General features: G+C 44.7%; 1 protein-coding gene across 2 annotated transcripts in view; it reads left to right on the top strand.

The window, feature by feature from the left end:
- SPAG9 (sperm associated antigen 9) overlaps window positions 1-19,546 on the top strand; it is a 1,094,694-nt gene that overhangs the window by 216,269 nt on the left and 858,879 nt on the right. For both annotated transcript variants that reach the window (XM_069200034.1, XM_069200033.1), the window contains exon 9: window positions 16,787-16,844. In XM_069200034.1, coding sequence (XP_069056135.1) covers window positions 16,787-16,844 — 58 coding nt within the window. The remainder of the gene's footprint in view (window positions 1-16,786; window positions 16,845-19,546) is intronic.

Raw genomic sequence — 19,546 nt, 5'->3', positions numbered from 1 at the left:
AAATTTAGTATTTAAGGGCTACCCTGAACCCTAGAAAATTAGATTCCTGCAACTACAAGAAGAAGGACTGCCCAGCTGAAAACCCCTGCAGCGGAAGACCAGAAGACGACAACTGCCTTGGCTCCAGAAACTCACCGGCCTGTCTCCTGCCTTCCAAAGATCCTGCTCCAGCGACGCCTTCCAAAGGGACCAGCGACCTCGACATCCTCTGAGGACTGCCCCTGCTTCGAAAAGACAAGAAACTCCCGAGGACAGCGGACCTGCTCCAAGAAAAGCTGCAACTTTGTTTCCAGCAACTTTAAAGAACCCTGCAAGCTCCCCGCAAGAAGCGTGAGACTTGCAACACTGCACCCGGCGACCCCGACTCGGCTGGTGGCGATCCAACACCTCAGGAGGGACCCCAGGACTACTCTGATACTGTGAGTACCAAAACCTGTCCCCCCTGAGCCCCCACAGCGCCGCCTGCAGAGGGAATCCCGAGGCTTCCCCTGACCGCGACTCTTTGAACCTAAAGTCCCGACGCCTGGGAGAGACCCTGCACCCGCAGCCCCCAGGACCTGAAGGACCGGACTTTCACTGGAGAAGTGACCCCCAGGAGTCCCTCTCCCTTGCCCAAGAGGAGGTTTCCCCGAGGAATCCCCCCCTTGCCTGCCTGCAGCGCTGAAGAGATCCCGAGATCTCTCATAGACTAACATTGCGAATCCGACGCCTGTTTCTACACTGCACCCGGCCGCCCCCGCGCTGCTGAGGGTGAAATTTCTGTGTGGGCTTGTGTCCCCCCCGGTGCCCTACAAAACCCCCCCTGGTCTGCCCTCCGAAGACGCGGGTACTTACCTGCAAGCAGACCGGAACCGGGGCACCCCCTTCTCTCCATTCTAGCCTATGTGTTTTGGGCACCACTTTGAACTCTGCACCTGACCGGCCCTGGGCTGCTGGTGTGGTGACTTTGGGGTTGCTCTGAACCCCCAACGGTGGGCTACCTTGGACCAAGAACTGAGCCCTGTAAGTGTCTTACTTACCTGGTTAACCTAACAAATACTTACCTCCCCTAGGAACTGTGAAAATTGCACTAAGTGTCCACTTTTAAAACAGCTATTTGCGAATAACTTGAAAAGTATACATGCAATTTTGATGATTTGAAGTTCCTAAAGTACTTACCTGCAATACCTTTCGAATGAGATATTACATGTAGAATTTGAACCTGTGGTTCTTAAAATAAACTAAGGAAAGATATTTTTCTATACAAAAACCTATTGGCTGGATTTGTCTCTGAGTGTGTGTACCTCATTTATTGTCTATGTGTATGTACAACAAATGCTTAACACTACTCCTTGGGTAAGCCTACTGCTCGACCACACTACCACAAAATAGAGCATTAGTATTATCTCTTTTTGCCACTATCTTACCTCTAAGGGGAACCCTTGGACTCTGTGCATGCTATTCCTTACTTTGAAATAGCACATACAGAGCCAACTTCCTACAGTTGTTCCCCTGGGGGGGCAGATTTATTAGGCACCAGGGATTGGAGTGCGTGTATGTTTGTGTTTTTGTTTGGCGGGGGCAGCCCCTTGGGTAAGGGCTGCTCCCCATGGGCACTTATTACTGTTGGCCATATCTGCCCCGCTTATTTTTGGAAGGCCCATCTGCCCCAAAGGGCGACAGAAAGCCCACCAGAGACCAGGGAAGATTTTTTTTCAAAAAGACAGTGGGGAGTATGGCTATACCCCCACCCCAAATAAATGGGGCCAACATTGTTCTGCCCACCAGTGGGTAGATGGGGCAATTACCCACTTCTGGGGGGGAGGGAGTGTGTTATCCAAAAAGCCTACTAGATGCCAGGGAATAAAAAACAGAAATAGTGGGTGAGTTGTCTACCAGCCAGTAACAGTCTTTCAGCTCTTCCCTACACACTAACACATCTTATCCCACGGCAAGCAAGAGGACATTGGATTATTTTGGGTTTTGGTTGTACATTTGGGCCATGAGAGCTTGTCTAACTCTCAAAATCGTCTCACTTGGAATGGTGAGGGCCACACTTTTTGGACTTTGGGATGCTGCCATGTCAAAAAATCCATAATACCTAGACACATCTGAAAACTAAACATCTGGGTGAGTTTAGGGTGGTGTGCTTCACATGCACCCTGCAATATTTTCTTACCCACAATGCCCTGCAAACCTCCAATTTTGCTGGAAATCACACATTTATCCCACATTTTTGTGATGGAACGTTCCGGAATTTGCAAGAACCCACAAAATTCCTACCAGCCAGCATTGTCGCATCTATACCGATTAAAAAACAATCTTCCCCACTTGTCAGCCTAAAAATGTTTTTTTTTTTTTCTTTTTCAAACTGCCCTTTTGGACCCGCTTTGGTTCCACCTAATTTTTTTTACATGTTTTTGGCTCTTCCCTGTCACAGGCACTTGGCCCACCTGCACAAGTGAGGTATCATTTTTACCGGGAGACTGAGGAGAACGTTGGGGAGTAAGAAATTTGTGCTGGTGCGGTGATCCCACAAAGAAATTTGGGAAAAATGACATTTTTTTGTGTGCAAAATTTGGGGTTTGCTGAGGATTCTGGGTAAGAAGGCACTAGGGGATCCACGCAAGTCACACCTCCCTGGATTCTCTTGGGTGTCTAGTTTTTAGAAATGTTTGGGCTTGGTAGGTTTCCCTACATGGTTGCTGAGCCCAGGACCACAAACCCAGGTGCCCCCCCCCCCCCCCCCCCCCAACCACTTAGATACAGGGAGTTTTGTATTTCATAATTTTGATGTGTCCACATAGTGTTTTGGAGCATTTCCTGTTGCGGGCGCTAGGCCTACCCACACAAGTGATGTACCATTTTTATCGGGAGACCTGGGGGGAACACTAGGTAGAAGGAAGTTTGTGGCTCCCCTCAGATTCCAGCACTTTGCAGCACCGAAATATGATGAAAAAGTGTTGTTTTTTTTTTGCCAACTTTTGAGGTTTGCTAATGATACTGGGTAACAGAACCTGGTGAGAGCCCCACAAGTCACCCCATGTTGGATTCCCCTAGGGGGTGTAGGTTTCAAAAATGCACAGGTTCAGTAGGTTTCTCTAGGTGCCGGCTGAGCTAGATGACAAAATCCACACCTAGGCACTTTGCAAAAAACATATCAGATTTCAATGTAAAAATACGATATGTCCATGTTGCGTTTCCTGTCGCGGGCATTAGGCCTACCCACACAAGTGAGGTACAATATTTATCGGGAGACTTGGGGGGGAAAACAGATTAGAAGAACAAGTGTTATTGCCCCTTGTCTTTCTCAAAATGTTTTCCTTCATAATGTAAGATGATGTGTACAAAAGACTCTATTTGAGAAATGCACTGTAATTCACATGCTAGTATGGGGACCCCGGAATTCACAGATGTGCAAATAACCACTGCTTTCCGACACCTTATCTTGTGCCCATTTCGGAAATACAAAGTTTTCTTGATACCTATTTTTCAATCTTTATATTTCAGCAAATGAATTGCTGTATACCCGGTATAGAATGAAAACCCATTGCAAGGTGCAGCTCATTTATTGGCTCTGGGTACCTAGGGTTCTTGACGAACCTACCAGCCCTATCTATCTCTGCAACCAGAAGGAGGCTGAAAGCATAAAAAGTAGTAAAAATGCGGTATGTCCCAGTAAAATGCCAAAATTGTGTTGAACAATGTGGTTTTCTGATTCAAGTCTGCCTGTTCCTGAAAGCCAGGAAGATGGTGATTTTAGCACCACAAACCTTTTGTTGATGCCATTTTCAGGGGAAAAAAACCACAAGCCGCCCTTTGAAGCTCTTTTTTCCCATGTTTTTTTTTTTGTAAAAAAAAAACCAATTTTTTGCTGTTCTTTGGCTAAATTCTTGCTCCCTTTCAGGGGAACCCACAAACTCAGGGTACCTCTAGAATCCCTAGTATGTTGGAGAAAAAGGACGCACATTTGGCGGGGTTAGCTTATGTGGACAAAACTATATGAGGGCCTAAGCGCAAACTGCCCCAAATAGCCAAAAAAAGGGCTGGCACCTGACGGGGGAAAAGGCCTGGCAGCAAAGGGGTTAAAGGGCATCAGCTGTGCAGCCACCTAGAAGAGTCAGCACATGTTCACAAAACACTACTGTCTAGAGGTGGATGCAGAAGCGGACTCACCAGTGGGCGAGCAGTACTGAAAAACCTGTTTTGGTAAAGGTGAGCCGCCTTCCCGCTTTTCTTATGCACCATAATCGAAATGCATGCTGGTCTGATTCAACCGCATGAATATATAAAAGATCTAATGTCGGAGAAGAAATTAGTTACTTACTGTAACTCCAGATATCCAACATTTTTTATCTTTTATATAATCACGTGCACCCCTCCCTCCCCGTTTAGAGGCTCTTTAGGTATTATTATCACACTTGTGCTTAGAAATCTGAGCTATGGTGGCCTGTAGGGGAAGTAGGAGAGCTTACATTTCTACCTCATTTGCTGACATTTGGTTTCTTTCAAATGAGGTGGATATGCTACTAAGCATACAATGTTGTTTCAGGCCTATGGCCATTTTACACTGTATATTGTCGCTGTATATTTTACACTATATACTGCTATTTTAATATACCAGGGATTCCTAGCCTGGTGATGGGAAATGATTCAAGCATGTCAATATATACAAGATATCAACACTGCAGAACTGAAGGTATAGTTAAGTAACTCATTTTTTGAGACCGCTCCTGAGGAAACACAGCACTAACTTTTACATTTTTTTTGTAGGCTTTTCTATATATAATCTGCTTGCTATTTGTATCATGTGACAATAAAGAGGACTTTGTCGAGTGATAGCAGCTTGCTTATTCAATAACTTTAATAAAAAAACATTAATAAGAGTGGCACACATTTTTTGTTCACTGTTCAAGAAGTTTTATATCTCTTCTGTAAATGGTAGACAATGTGCATTTTAATTATTTTTACTTGCGTTCTCAACATTGATTCTGTGCATAATTTTCTTATTTATGTGCGGAATCGAGTCCAGTGATGAGTTGATGTGCTAGCAATTGTGGTTACCACCCATATCTAAGGAGTGCTGGCAGCTGCTAACGATGGAGGGATGTCACAGATATGAGGTTGAAGATGCCCAACCAAGTTGATTACTAAAAATTGGCAATAAAAAGCCAAATGTGAGCTGTTCTGTGTTGAACATGCATCAAGTTTGATCTCTAGTCTTGGACAGAATGACATTATCATGAAGCGTTTGCAGCTGATGCTTTTCCATACTGTCTCCATCTCAATTGTGTAAAGATTTGCAGAAGATTCTAAATGTAAAATTAGTTTTAGTCGTAAGTGATGGGTTTACTCCACTTAACATTGCTGCTTAAATTGCTCTTATGTTCAGTATAGATATAAAAATCACTGCCAGTTGTGCTGTTTTGTTACCTTATAGTCCCTTTCCTGTTGTATGTGTACTGTATTTTCTCTACCTTGTCCTACAGCCAGCTGATGCCAGATGCCAAATGGTACTCTTGCCACTCACAGAATGGTGAGGTGTGGCCACCGGCAGCCAAACGCAAGAGTGTTGAGTTTGCTGATGGTTGAGTGAGCGATTATAGTCCAAAGTCAGATTAATTTGAGGAGAGCTGCTTTTCTATCTGGACAATGAGAAAAAGACTTGGATGAACTGGGATGCCTCTAATAGTCCAGCTAGATATTCCTCACACAGCCCTGCACACTGTGAGCACGAGTTGTGCACAGGTGCCTCTTAAGGAGCCAGAATATTTTTAAAATGTAACTGGGAGTGATGAACTGCGGCATAGTCAATGTCTTTCACATTGCAGCTCTAGGCACACATTTACCTTCAGAGATACTAATAAAGAGGGCTGTGAATACCTGCAGCAAAACAGGCTGGCCCTAATCCAGCAGGACATATACTATCAATATAGACAGTAGTCCTGCATTATTTGATTTAGCAAGGCCAGTTGAGCAAAAGCCAGATAGAAAAAAAACCTGAAATAACTTGTTGAGGTTAGAAAGTTTTCTTCTTTCTGAAAAGAAAAATAACACTTTTTGGCGGCCAATACCTTATGAATGTATTTGGCACCAATCTGGAATGTCTTGGAATTTTAATATTGTCTGGCAATTTATTGCAAGCATAGAGTAAGAGCAGAGACCTAACTTGTAACAAGTATGTAATGGTGTTTTGTCAAGCAGAGGTGGTGGCTACCAGATTTTGACTTTTTTTCAGAGTGGCAGATATGGGGACAAACAAAGGGAAAAAACTATCTGCCCAAGATAAAATAATTGGGTTAAATAGGAGAGCCGAGGCACTACCATAAGTCTGGTCATTACAAGGATTGTAACTTTATCACTAAAACGCATTTTAACCTGGAGTCTGGACATGTTTTTTTCAACATTTGCTGTCTGCTTGTTTGTAAGCACTTCTAAGGTTCATAGATAAGAGAAAATTGCAGGCGGCTGTGTGGGCATTTCCTATTGTCCTGAGGCATTAAGTAGCTAGTTTGCTGTATCCAGGAGAAATACTTTAATTGACTGTTCAAAATGTTTATCTAGGTACCATTTTTTTGTAGCTAAGTAGCTGCCGATACACATGTTGTGAATCTAGTGTTGGGCTTTGACATCTGCAACTTGTTTTCCTTCAAAGACGTCTTTCGAGTCACAAGGTAATAGTGACTCCTTCTATTATTAGTAGTATATGTACATTGGTATAGCTGCATTGTGAGATTTATGTTTTTGCTGTCGGTGGTAGGTTTGCTTCAGCAAACTCTGGGTTGATGCCTCGTGGTGTTATCTTTTGGCTCGTTTGGATCCTCTCCATCTTATCTCAAATCATTGTGCTCCATCTGGTTCGACTCACAAGACTCATTTGATGCATTGCTCTGGCATGTGCTCCTCCTAGGCTGTGTGCAGGCAGTTTTGGTCCACAAAATGTCCTGTGATGGAAAGAATTCCATTCCAAAAGTGTTGTACAAAGTTTCCATTGAAGGACGTATACGAGGTGTGTAATCTCTCGGTCTGTCTCCAAAATATGACATTTCCTGCAAAGGTTTCCTCACCTTTCTCAGGAAGAAAACTACCTGGTATCATTGAGATACATGCCCCCTGTCCGCATCCATGGTCCACAGAGGGACGACAGCCAGATCTCTTCGATGAACAAGACATCGAAAGTGACCTCCAGCCTGGAACATCCACGAAGGAGGCTCAAGTCTGCTCCTGCAATTACTCTGGCTGTGATGCAGAGGTTGACAAACCACCACCTCCTCCGGGAGAAAGATCAAAGATGGTTGCCATGGCCACAACGGCCCTCCCTCCACCGCCACCTCAGCATCGAACAGAGGTTTAACACCTCCTGCAAGGGGGTCGGGCATTGAGCCATAAAGCTAGTCAGAAGGCTCCAGGTCAACAACTGCCTCAAGGTCATGATCGACACCAACAGCACACTTTAAACCCAGCACTGAAACCAACACTGGCACTGAAGTTATTTTTGAAACCACACCATTCTGTGACCGCGTCAAACCTTGCTGGACCCAAAGCCATCGGAACTGAAGTTGAAAACTGCTTCAGACTGTTAGTGCCGTCACCTCACAAGACTTCCTTCCACCTTGAATCCAGTATAAAACCTTAATGTTATACTTAAGACTTGTGGACCTTCCATTCAAGCCCCTGCTCTCCAGTCCCTTGCAATTTCTTTCATGGAAGTACCTTTTCTAGCAGCTATACTTTGGTTAGACACATCAGTGAGTTTCAGGCTCTAACCCTAGAAGAGGCTTTTTTCCAAGCCCATAAGGATAGAGTAGTCTTTAGAACCAATCCTAAATTCCTCTCTAAGGTGGTCTCCTCTTTCCACCTTAACCAAATCATTGAACATTCAGTGTTCTTCCCCCTCCTCTAACAAAGTAGCAGAAGGGTCTCTCGATTCACTCTAAATAAAAAGAGCACTTGTGTACTATGTGGCACTGATGTTGGCACCAACAGTATAAAGAAGTTTTCAACACCACACGACCTCCTTCCACCTTGAATCCAGTGTAAAACCTTAATGTTATACTTAAAAGACTTGTGGACCTTCCATTCAAGCCACTGCTCTTATGTCCCTTGCAATTCCTTTCATGGAAATAGCTTTTCTAGTAACTGTACTTTGCTCAAACGCGTCTGTGAGCTTCAGGCTCTAACACTGGAAGAGCCTTTCTTCCAAGCCCATAATGATAAGGTATTCTTTGGAACTAATCCTAAATTCCTCTCTAAGGTGATCTCCACTTTCCACCTTAACTAAGCCATAGAACACTCAGTTTTCTTCTCCCTCCCCTAACTCTGTAGCAGCTTTGGCTCACCATACACTCTGTATCTAAAGAGCCCTCATGTACTGTGTGGACAGGACAAAGCCATTCTGTAAGAGACAACAGCTTTTTGTCTCCTTCTCCAAGCCACACAAAGGCTATGCTCTCTCAAAAGCAGGTACAGCAGTGTGGTTGGTTAAATGTATTCACACCTGTTACACCAAATCCAAACGACGTTTGACTTTTGCTCCCAGACCCCAATCTACCCTTAAAAAAAAAAAAAGTGGCCTCCATGGTTTTTTTTTTCTGTAACATTCCCATAGCTGACATTTGCAAGGAGCTGTGTGGCCTACTCCACACACTTTTTTACCAATCCTTACTGTGTGGAAGCTTGAGCACAGTGGTTCCCAACCTGTGGTCCAGGATCCCCTTGGGGTCAGCGAAGCCTCTTTGAGGGGTCCGCAACTGCTTAGAAAATTATTAGGTAATATTAACAGATCAATAAAGAGTATATAAATAAAGTGGCAAAATGTACAATTGACAATTTTAAAATGTCCTGTAAATGTCAAGAAATTTGAAATTGAGGGCTAAACATTAAATTAATAACCCTGAGACTCATTTGTGGGAGCAGTGGAGGTGCATCAAACACAATATAGTATGGATAATGTGTGGCTTCAATCGAGTTCAGAAAATCTCCAGCCTTCCTATTAAAAATATTTTCTAATTTATTTATGTGTTTGCAAATTAAATAAAATGTGTTTTCATGTGTGTATGTGTCTGATGAATGATTGTTTCTGTATTTTTTGTGTATTGTTTTGCACTTGGAATCATGTGCAATGTATAGTATGGGGTCCCTAGCTTCCAGTAGTGACTGGGGGAATGGGTGGGGGCGGTAGCTTGCCAGCACTGATCTTGAAACGAGGGAATGCATTTGCAAAGGACTAAGTTATTCTGCCTATATACTTGTAGTCCTTGGCAAATTTTCTCTCATATTCTCGGGGAAGTTGTAGGATGTACATTTATTGTGAAATAAATTGTTTTAAATACTTACAGCTTAGGATTGGAGCAGAAAAGCATCTTAGGGTTTGGGGTTCCTCAAGTACTCATGCTGGATAACCCTTTGATTTACATGGAAGCCTGTAATCTGTCATTGAATACTTAATATAACAGGTTAAATTGTTAAACCCTAAACCTTGTTTCAATTAGATGTTCACTTTCAAATATTATGTTTTGTACAACTTTGTGGTCAGTGAGTGTTGACTGTATTGTACTTTTTATCTATTTTTCCTGAGTTCTTAGAGGAGCAATGCTTTTTATAGTTAATGCTTGAATGGTAAGAAATGTTTTCTGTTCAGTTTCTTTGTTGAGCCTTTCTCATGAATTGTGTTTAAAATGTTTTAATATTGTAGAATCTATAAAGTAATATTTACCAAGCTGCTCATTACATTTCATGTATAAAGTAAGAGGTTGAGGGAGCGTGGTCAAGATGCCAGCAATGAAGGTGCGCCTTTCGGCAGGCAGCTCCTTCACCTGTCTCTGCCAGTCTGCCCTATTGGCTGTTATCTGCAGGTCCCATCCCCACCAGCCGGTGGGGGGAAGGAGCCCCAGGCACAGGGACCCCACACACACAGGCTGACCCTGCAATTACGAGGAAGATCATCAGGTTAGTCCGCAGCTTACCATAACTCTTCAAAATGGTAATTGCTGCTGGCTGCGGTGGCTCTGTGGTACAGTCCTGGATTCCACCCCCACAATTCCACCGCAAGCTAAACTAAATGCTGAACTATGCACCTGGTGTCCAGAAGAACCCACGGCGAGCCCAGATATTGCTCACCGCACTGCCTCCCACTGCATTGCCAGCTGCCTATGAGCACCTTGCCTCCTTGAAGATCCGACTGGTGGCCATAAGGAGGAAGATCTTGGCTGGTGGCACTTTGATACAGCAGCCACGCTGAGGCCTCTCTTGTGGGGTAGCTGCGCTCTAGCACCGACCAAGTGGCTGAAAGACATTGGAATGCTCCCTACTTGTACCAACGCTGACTGAGATGGCTTGACGACTCAGCTCTGGACACTCCCCAATTCTCCCCCACAGTAATCTGAACCAAAGGGCTTAAAACGCACTGGGCGACCAGAAGAACCCAAGGCCAAGACCATTGGTGATTCCAGGGCGCCCTTCTCTTCACTCTACCTTCTGCTCTGCCAGCGGCTGCCCGGGACTACCCTGCTCTCCTTGATTTAGCGACTGCGGGAGGCACTTGAGACTTGAACACGGAGGGGGGAGCAAAGTAGAAGCCTTGTATGACCTGGATGTGGAGCCATTGCTTGATGTCTGGAGAGTCTTAGCCCATCATTGCCATGTGTTGTAGCTGACTGAGCCCAGAGGAACGTCACACTAGGCCTGACTCACCCCATAGAGTAGGACCTGGGACTGCAGTGAGTTCCTAGAGTGTGCCAGAGTCCTCTTATCTTCCGGATTTCTGGGCTAGACGACAGAGGAGTCCGGCACTAACCTTTGGATAACTTTACGGGTCCTGATGCACATTTAATCAGATTGAGAGGGAGGCTCTACCACCAGAAAATAACATTGGAGTCTACCCCACCTGATAATCCCCTTATGGCATAATCCCATGGAGAGCATGATGACACAACTGGCGAGGAAAGACTCCATCCCCAAAAACTTGTTAACTAAAGCCTCTTCAAAAAACCAGACCCAATCAATGATGCCCCACCTAGAGAATGCCTGATTTCGGACACAACCCCCAGGGTCAGATCATGCAGAATGGGAGGGACCCACCACTTGTATATTTATGTAGCTGCTGTTTGGCAGATTTAGGGATGACATTGTTGCCTCCTAGATGCTGCCACCACTGAGCTTAAAGAACATACAAAAGCTAGATCACTGGGTGGCTGCCTTGGAAAACACCAATGGTGCTAAGTTGGAAGAGCTCAATCTTAATAGACACAACTACTAGAACTCCAAGACCGCAGCACAGAGCTACAAATCTATCTGAAAGATCTAGAAAACCAGCCCCCCTGCTCTATTATCATAATCAGAGGTGCTCCTCTTCTAGAATACTCTAGACCTGGAAGGGTACATGGTTCACCTCTTCTACCATGTACTCCGTGAAGAATTGGAAGGCAAAGACATTGCGCTCAATCACAATCACAGAACAGGGTGGCGACCCACTGACTCAGGCACTACACAGAGTCATTATTACCTGTGTCCACCACTAACAGCGGAAGGAAGTTATTATGGTGGTAGTGCGAGACTGTGGTCCCATTTCATTCGGCTTAGAGCTGACTCTACCAAGGCCTGTCCTCCATCAAGCTTCAGCAGGTTCAATCACTCAAATCCGCCACCACATTCCTCCATGAGTAAGGTATGAAATACAAATTGGGTCACCCGCTCCATCTAGTCTTTGTGTGGAACAACGAAACCCACACTGATCCTTACTATGGGCGAAGCCAGAGACATTGTGGGGGTTAGGCAACCCCACAATACAGTCATAATATGATCAACCCAGAGAAATGATACCATGGCAACCAGGAGGCAAACAGAAGTGCCACACTTTTAGGAGAAACTTACTGAAGACAACTGCAGATGAAAGCCAATGAGAGCACTCCTGCAAGAACTCCAACATTGCAATGCAACGTGCGTTCAGGACGCAGACTGATTAGTCAGCCCCCTTGCCCCCCCTCAACCCCCCCATCCCCCCCCCCCCCCCCCCCGGTTCGATACAATTCAGAAGGTCTGACCCACTTTTGCAGATGACACTGGGGGATTTGGGGACGTGGACACTTTGTTACATGACAAATCATTGAGACTGCAGAGCTGCCCACATGCCTACCATTCCCAACTTACTACCATACCCAAAGCCACAGATCCCACACAAATAGTACATATTGCTCCTATGGCGGGAGTAGTTGAGGATACTAAAATACATCAGGCCACTGTCTCTCTCCCCCCCGCCAAAATATAGGGCATCTGTCCCTCATCACTATGCATATGGTTATGTCTGCATTAAACGCTTCTGCAAAACGTCTGATCCTCCTATTCCTGCTCAGGAATTCTGATTGCGACATTTGTCTCCTACAGGAGTGGGGCACAGGTGAAATCCAGATGGTTTGATAGTCAATATTTCTTCTCAAGACAAAGCAAAGGCCCGCAAGTGGCAATTTTGCTATCTACTAAATTCCAGCAACGAGTCACACAAACTCAGGTAGAACTGCCCGTGAGACTCCTATTGCTGCACATTTCCTTACACTCATATTCTTTCACACTTGCCACTTTATAAGTACCTAATAGCCACTAAGAACAGTTCATACTTAATGCACTAGGCCTCGTCACCTTGTTGCTGAACTTGTGTTGGGTGGGTATTGCAGTCTTGCACTCCATATGGACTTAGACGGATCCGCCCATATAACAGGGCAGACTGGGGCCTTTCCAGCAGCAGGGCTACGCTCGCTGGAAGAAGCTGGACTAATTGATGCCTTAAGATCCTAATACCCCACGGATGGATATTTCACTTTTTTTGCTGCCTCCCCCTGACATGCCCGGCACAACTACTTCCTGACCTCACATTGCATTCTGGTGGTCAAAGCCCAAACTGAGATCTACATATCTGTGTTCTCTCAGATTACTCCCCCATTACTATCTCTTTCCAGATCCCAAGGCCAGCCACTCCCCACTAGGCATGGCACCTCAACAACAAACTCTTAACCTTTGATTCTGCAATAAAATAAGGCATCGATTTAACACTTCCTCTAGATGAATAACATCCTAGACACTACTGTCTCCCTGATGTGGGATTGTCTGAAATCAGTACTCTGAGGCACCCTAATAGCTGAGTCTCAACAGGCGCAATAAACTGAGGAGGGATAAATGGTTCACCTAGAAGAAAGAGTGAGGATTCTTGAAGAGGCAGATAAGGAATCTTCAGCCCTTAAGATACAGAGACAACAGACTTTAGCAAAGAAGCAGCTTTGGGCGCTTTGTCCTGTGCACAACACGCATACTGTGCTGGGAGGTAACAGAAGGGACGATGACTTCTAGCACACAAATGGTGGTACACACCACAGAAGTAGGGTTTCTGAGATCCAAACACAAGACTGGCACATCATATGCTCTGATGCGTATATTGGCCACGCCTTTGAGCTTTTCTACTCCAATTTATACACAGTGGGGGGGATACTGCATCCCTGGAGCCCTCTGCTTACTTCCCCGCCTGTCGTACCACTCCTGTGCTGCCACAAGAGGCGCTCTCATTAGAGGCAGTCATTAAATTGGATGACGTCTTCTTTAGCCTAACTAGACTATGACCTGGAAAGGCCCCTGGGATGGAACTTTCTGTGCCCAGCTGGCCCTTGTCCTCACCCACCTTTTCAACTCCAATAATGACACATTAGTCTCACTGAATCTTTGCAAGAGGCGGTAATCATAGTAATACCCAAACCCAGGAAACACCTCCCAAAATGCTCTTCTTACGGTCCTATATCTTTGCTCAATGTCCGTGCTAAACTGCTACCACTAGCCGCACGCCTCATTCCTTATGTGCAAGGACTTATAGACACAGAAGTGTTTGATTGATTGCATAGGCACTTCTCTGGAGTTTACTGAGGGCACTTTTGCAAATTTGGGTGTAGTGCAACTACACCAAACTCAAGTTGGAGAGTCAGTGGCCTAACTTCTCAGGCCTTCACTAAGGGAATGCAACAAGGTTGCCCTCTTTTTCCCACTCCTGTTTGCTCTGTACATGGAGCTGCTTGCCAGACTAATCTGGGTGATAGGACATATCGAAGGCATAACTATCAGCCACCAAGAACACAAAATAGTCTTATATTCAGACAGTGTTGGCTGCAGTGAAGATGATCTTCCTGCCTAAGATACTGTCCGTCATGCAGACCCTTCCCTTACAATCACCCCAACTCCCAATTTGCAAACTACAGCACATGATGAAAACTTAGATTTGAGGAGGCAAGAAACCTTGCATGGTTTGGAAACTGGCCTATTTGTCTGTAGTAGAGGGAGGCCTGCTTGTACTGAATCTCCCCGACAACTACCTAGCAGCCTAAGTCTGTTATATGATGGAGTGGCACAGACCAGTCTTGTAGGAGCATTGGTGCTTCATAGATTCAAGGCATTGCTGAGATTCAGATCTGGAAAAACACAGACCCCCTGGAGTATAGAAATCTAGTCTTATGGGCTGCAATAGAAGCAAGGGACAGAGTTATGCTTTCCCGTAGGCCTTTCCACATCTTTTCTCCCCCACTTTAACACCTGTTTCTCCCCTTACTTCTATTATTGTCAACTCTGCATTCCCCTCAGCTAGCACAGGTAAAACATACCACACTTGACAGGTAGCGCAGTGCAAAACAATTGGAGATGTCATGGACAGTGCTTAATTTATATAAAACTAAGTGCCAGGGCCTTCATCAGGAGGTCAATGCAGCATGCACAACCCATTGTTTATGGCAGCGTTGCCAGTGACTGTATGAACACTATACTAATAACCCATAAAGTCCTACACGTGTGACAGTCAAGACTATTCTAGGCCCCCAAAGCCATAAGAATGTCTTGGGTGGCAGGTCTAAATCATTTTTAAAGTACATTGGATTTATAAACATCTATTGTTGTGGTGACCTGCAAATTTGAGAGGAAAAAAGGGAGGGGGACCCTGTATCCCAAAGAAAAATAAAGGAAAGCCTTGAATAATTTGGAAACGCAATGGATGCAGTCTTAAGTGCACATACGTTCAAAAAGGTCAGAGCTCTGAATTCTGTGAAACCATTTTCAACAGCACGTCTGCAGACAAAGCTCCCTGTTTTGTGAAACCACCATCAAGGTTCCAATTTATTTGAAGGATTTAGTTTATTTTTCTGTGAATCCTATTTTGGACCTTGGATGTTTACCTAAGAGAACTTTCTTCTTTGCTCTGTCAGGTTGCTACATCTGTCCTGAAGAAGAACCTGTTAAGTTTATGCCTTAGAGTCAAATGTCTACTGCTATGTCTTGACCACTGATTCATTTATGGAAGGACTCTGAAGAAGAGTACCTGGATTTGATATGAACTTCTTGTTGCTCCTTGTATAAGAAGGGTCCTGTTGGTTGAGACATTTTTGTATTGTTATGTGCACTGTGTATATTGCTATAAATTTGACAGGCAGGGCCACCATGTGTCTGATTACCGTAAGTGCTGCTGTTGACAACTAAGCATTGGTGCTGAGAACTGGAAATCATTGACTCAGATTAAGCACTACTCATGGGTCTTATGAATTTCCCACAAGTGCAGACCAACTACAGGATCCTAGCTAAGAAACTTTGGCACTACACCTCCATTAACCACAGGGTTGCTCAACCTCCCATCCGTAAACAGCTAACAGGCCCCTAACAAAATATGAAAAATGGCGTATCACGAGAACTGGAGACAACGGCCTTCTCTCAATCCTATGCGCCTTTTTTAATAAAGTGGCAGACACCTCCAAGTCCCTTGCACAGCGGAGGTGGGAAGCAGAGCTGGATCACTTATTCACTCCCAAAGAATAGACTGATATACTCCACAGGGTACACATCTCTTCCTTTAGCGCAGCAGGCAAGGAAGCAATGCTCAAAATAACATACAGTTGGTACTACACCTCAGTGGGCATAGGAAAATGGAAGTGCGGAAGCATTGAGGACTGCTAGTTGAACTGTGGCCACACAGGCAACTGTAACACATCTCCTGTGGCGCGGCCCTAATCTCAAACGATATTGAGAAGGGATATTAAAATACATTAATGAGACCTTATGCACATGTGTCCCTAACCTCGCCAGCTACATACTGGTAGGACGCGAACGCTCTGACCTACCCACTGTGCTCTGCTAAAGGGTAGGCCTCACTATGGCACTATGCAGAGCCAAACAGGTCTTCACCTCCAAGTAGCTCACTGATGCCACGCTGGAACATTACGACTTTGGAATACTATAGGAATGGAAAAACTCATGGCCTCATTTGATAATAAACTGTAAAAATTCGATAAATGTGTGATTCATGCCTGCAATTTCTCTCACAAGACTTCAGCAAACTTTAATGGCTAAAACACCTCCAAGCTCTTAACCTAACGCAGCATGAGCCTGCATGTGACCACCGAGATTGTGAGAGACTTTATTAACTTGGCACCCCATTTGTCAAACTTAGTGACTCTGAGCAACAAACAAGCACATCCCTTGTGTGGAAGAGACCACCTTTCTCTCTGTTAAGATCTTTCCTATATTATCATGCTCTTCCCCAATTCACCCCTCTTGATTATGATAACTGCTTCCTCTCCAGGGTACTTCTCCTACCAGGGCACCCCTCCTACCATGTTTCTCACCAGCCTCTGGATGTAGTGGATCATATGTGTTATGGAATAAAATAAGCAAATAAAAAGATTTGAACCATAACGTAAGAGGTTGATAGAAGAGCAGCTAATGTTTTAACATGTTGACATTTACCGCATGAGTGACTCTTTGGCAAATTAATTTTTTTTTATTTATTTATTTGTAGGCATGGGTCGTGAAGTTGAAAATTTAATTCTAGAAAATGCCCAGTTGCTTGAGACAAAGTAAGTACTTCTAAACTGTGCTGTTTCATGGTTAAGGCTTAAATAGTTTTTCTGATTTGCTTAAGGATGCCAGCCTTTTTTTTTGATAAAAAGAACACTATTTGCAAGGCTGTGGTGATGCAAAAAAGAAAACATTCCCTCTTTAAAGTCTTGTCAAGTTCCTCAGATGTCTGGCTTCTAGCTGCGAACTTTGAGCAGTGGGAGGATTCGTGGTCCTGACTGTCTTCGTCTGCCTGAGTTAAGGGTGACGTGTCCTGGTAGCCATCATGCCACGAACACGTGTTGTGCCAGAGTGGGAAGTGCCCTCCAGAAGGAGCCCCCAAAAGGAAAAACCCTGAAGGGAAAAACCTCATACAGCGAAGATGGCTTCCAGATGGCACGGCGAGGACAAAAACTCAATTACTGGAAAGGAGATAAGACCAGGAATGACGCAAGAAGGATCTTTAACCAACGTTGGAACTAAGAAATTGGAAAATTCCTGGAAGAGAGGGTTGTCAGGAGCATGGAAACAGCTACAGAAGCAGACAAGTGTTGCAATGCAAGGAGGAAGGCAGTCATACCCCTTCTATACTCTAAAAGAGGAACTGACACCATGGAAGAAGCAAAGCTGCCATGACGGATTGGGAAAGAAATTGCCATGTAGAATTGGAGAGCCGTCATAATGGATGAGGCATAGGCCCAGTAATCACGAGGTCATTAGGTTTGTTGGATATTCCGGTATCCAAGTCAACTGGGCCAAGTCCACACTGTTATCCCTTGCGTAGTGCACACAGCCTTTCACCACAGATTACCTCCTACAAAGGGCCACTGAACCAGTGTGTTTTCTGGGTATTTGGCTCGCCTGCCTCCTCGACAAACCCGCGAAAGCCAATCAGACTGTGCCGTGGGGTGCCTGGAAGAGAGAATCTCAGTGTGGAACTGACTGCCGTTATCAGAGACAGGTTGTATAGCCTTTGCAAAAAGGGTCATCATACCTAAGTTTCTGTACCTATTTATAAATCTCCAAATCACACTCACTGCACATTTATTTATGACTGCTGCGCTCTAACCTCATTGTCGTGATCTGTGCTGGCAAACAACTGAGGATTGCCTGGGAGGGACTCATCCTCCCGCTCCAAAAGGGGGAACTGGGCATGCCCGACTTGTCCCTCTACACATTCTGCGCCCAGACTCAATACATTAATTTTTGGCTCTACGCTATGCAATTCCAACCCCACACAGCAGAATGGGTGGTGCCGTGTTCCCTTTCTGTGATATCGTAAGAACATATAAACTGCCGCGGACTGAGATTGATGCGGTAGAGTGTGTGCGATGGGCATGGGAAGGTTTGAGATGCTGTTCCTGTACGTACCCTTTATTCCCCTTATGGGCAAACCTCTACTACTGCCACTGCAGAACAAGGAGACTGGGGCAAGAGTGCGTGGACTCTGCCTCCATACCATTGCAGATCTACATCCTGCTGATTTTTTTTTTTTAAACTTCCATTCACGCCCTCCAAGCCCTCCTCCCTAAGGTGCTCGAGGTCCTTCTTAACCACCAGCTTCAAGCCACATGTTGCGCGCTCATGGTGCATTCTCAATAACTCATACACTGCACACCCTTGAACATATGCTAACCAACCCATCGCCTGCTGTGTAGTCCCTTGCCTTTACTCCGTCATGCAGGACATGGCACCTGGGACAGCCTCGACTGGCTGCACCCCCTGGGCAGGAAGCCACCAACTCCGCAATCACTGATGCACACTGGTCCTATTGCTGTGGCCAAACAGCTGCCCTCTCCCCAAACTATAGACTTCGCCTCATCCACTTCAAATTCCTTCACCGCCTATACCACACTCCGATGCAGCTCCTGCAGACAAGTACATAAATCATCCCACTGTATCGAGCGGGATGTGAGGAAAGCTGTTTGGTAAGTCACGGGCCGCACTGTGACCATTGGCATGACAAGTCTATAGAAATGCGTATTAGTATATCCAACTTTCATCTCGTCCCAACAGAAGCTAAATATACCTTTATGTACCCAATAGGGCACATTTCACTTTATCATTTTTTAAACCAAAAAGTTGCCAAAATGCAGAAACCATATGTGAAAACAGTGAGTCGCTGTTTCCTTATTAATGCAAAAAAGAAAATTGACGTAGGTGCTGGTAAAAAAGAACACATAATGACTTGATAGTCGGTTAGTCTTATTACCTTTTTATAAGTTCAGAAACTTTGTCAGGTTGGTCTGTAGCATTTGAGTTTATGGTAAAACATTGTGCCCAAGTAAAAAGATGTCTGTGATGGTCTTGGAGACAGTCACAGTTATCTTTTCACAACAATCGTTGCTACTTGTCAGTGTAGGATCAGCTTTCTGTCAATTTCCAAATAATTAGAAGTTCATCATTCCATGATGAGAAACACTACTTAGAAACTGAGAATGTTTAAGGTGGTTTTCAAACTAACCAGAAGTGTGCATCATGGCAAATTCACCCATATATCACACCCTATGAAGCTCCTAGGAATTCTAAAGAACCACCAAAACTCGAGGGTCTTCCGGCCTATATTAATTCAGTAACAGTTATAGTTAAAGATTCTTCTAGTAAGGAGTAGCTTCTAGTACGCAGAAGCTTCTCATCGCTGCAAAGAAGATTGCTGCAAGATGTATTTTGCAAAATATCACCTTAGTGAACCACAAGGCCTCTAGAATAAAGATGAAACAAG

Source organism: Pleurodeles waltl, chromosome 7 (genome assembly GCF_031143425.1).
Source record: "Pleurodeles waltl isolate 20211129_DDA chromosome 7, aPleWal1.hap1.20221129, whole genome shotgun sequence".
Classification (NCBI taxonomy): domain Eukaryota; kingdom Metazoa; phylum Chordata; class Amphibia; order Caudata; family Salamandridae; genus Pleurodeles; species Pleurodeles waltl.
Note: the sequence above shows the minus strand (reverse complement) of the source record. Positions and strands in the feature narration are given on the sequence as shown.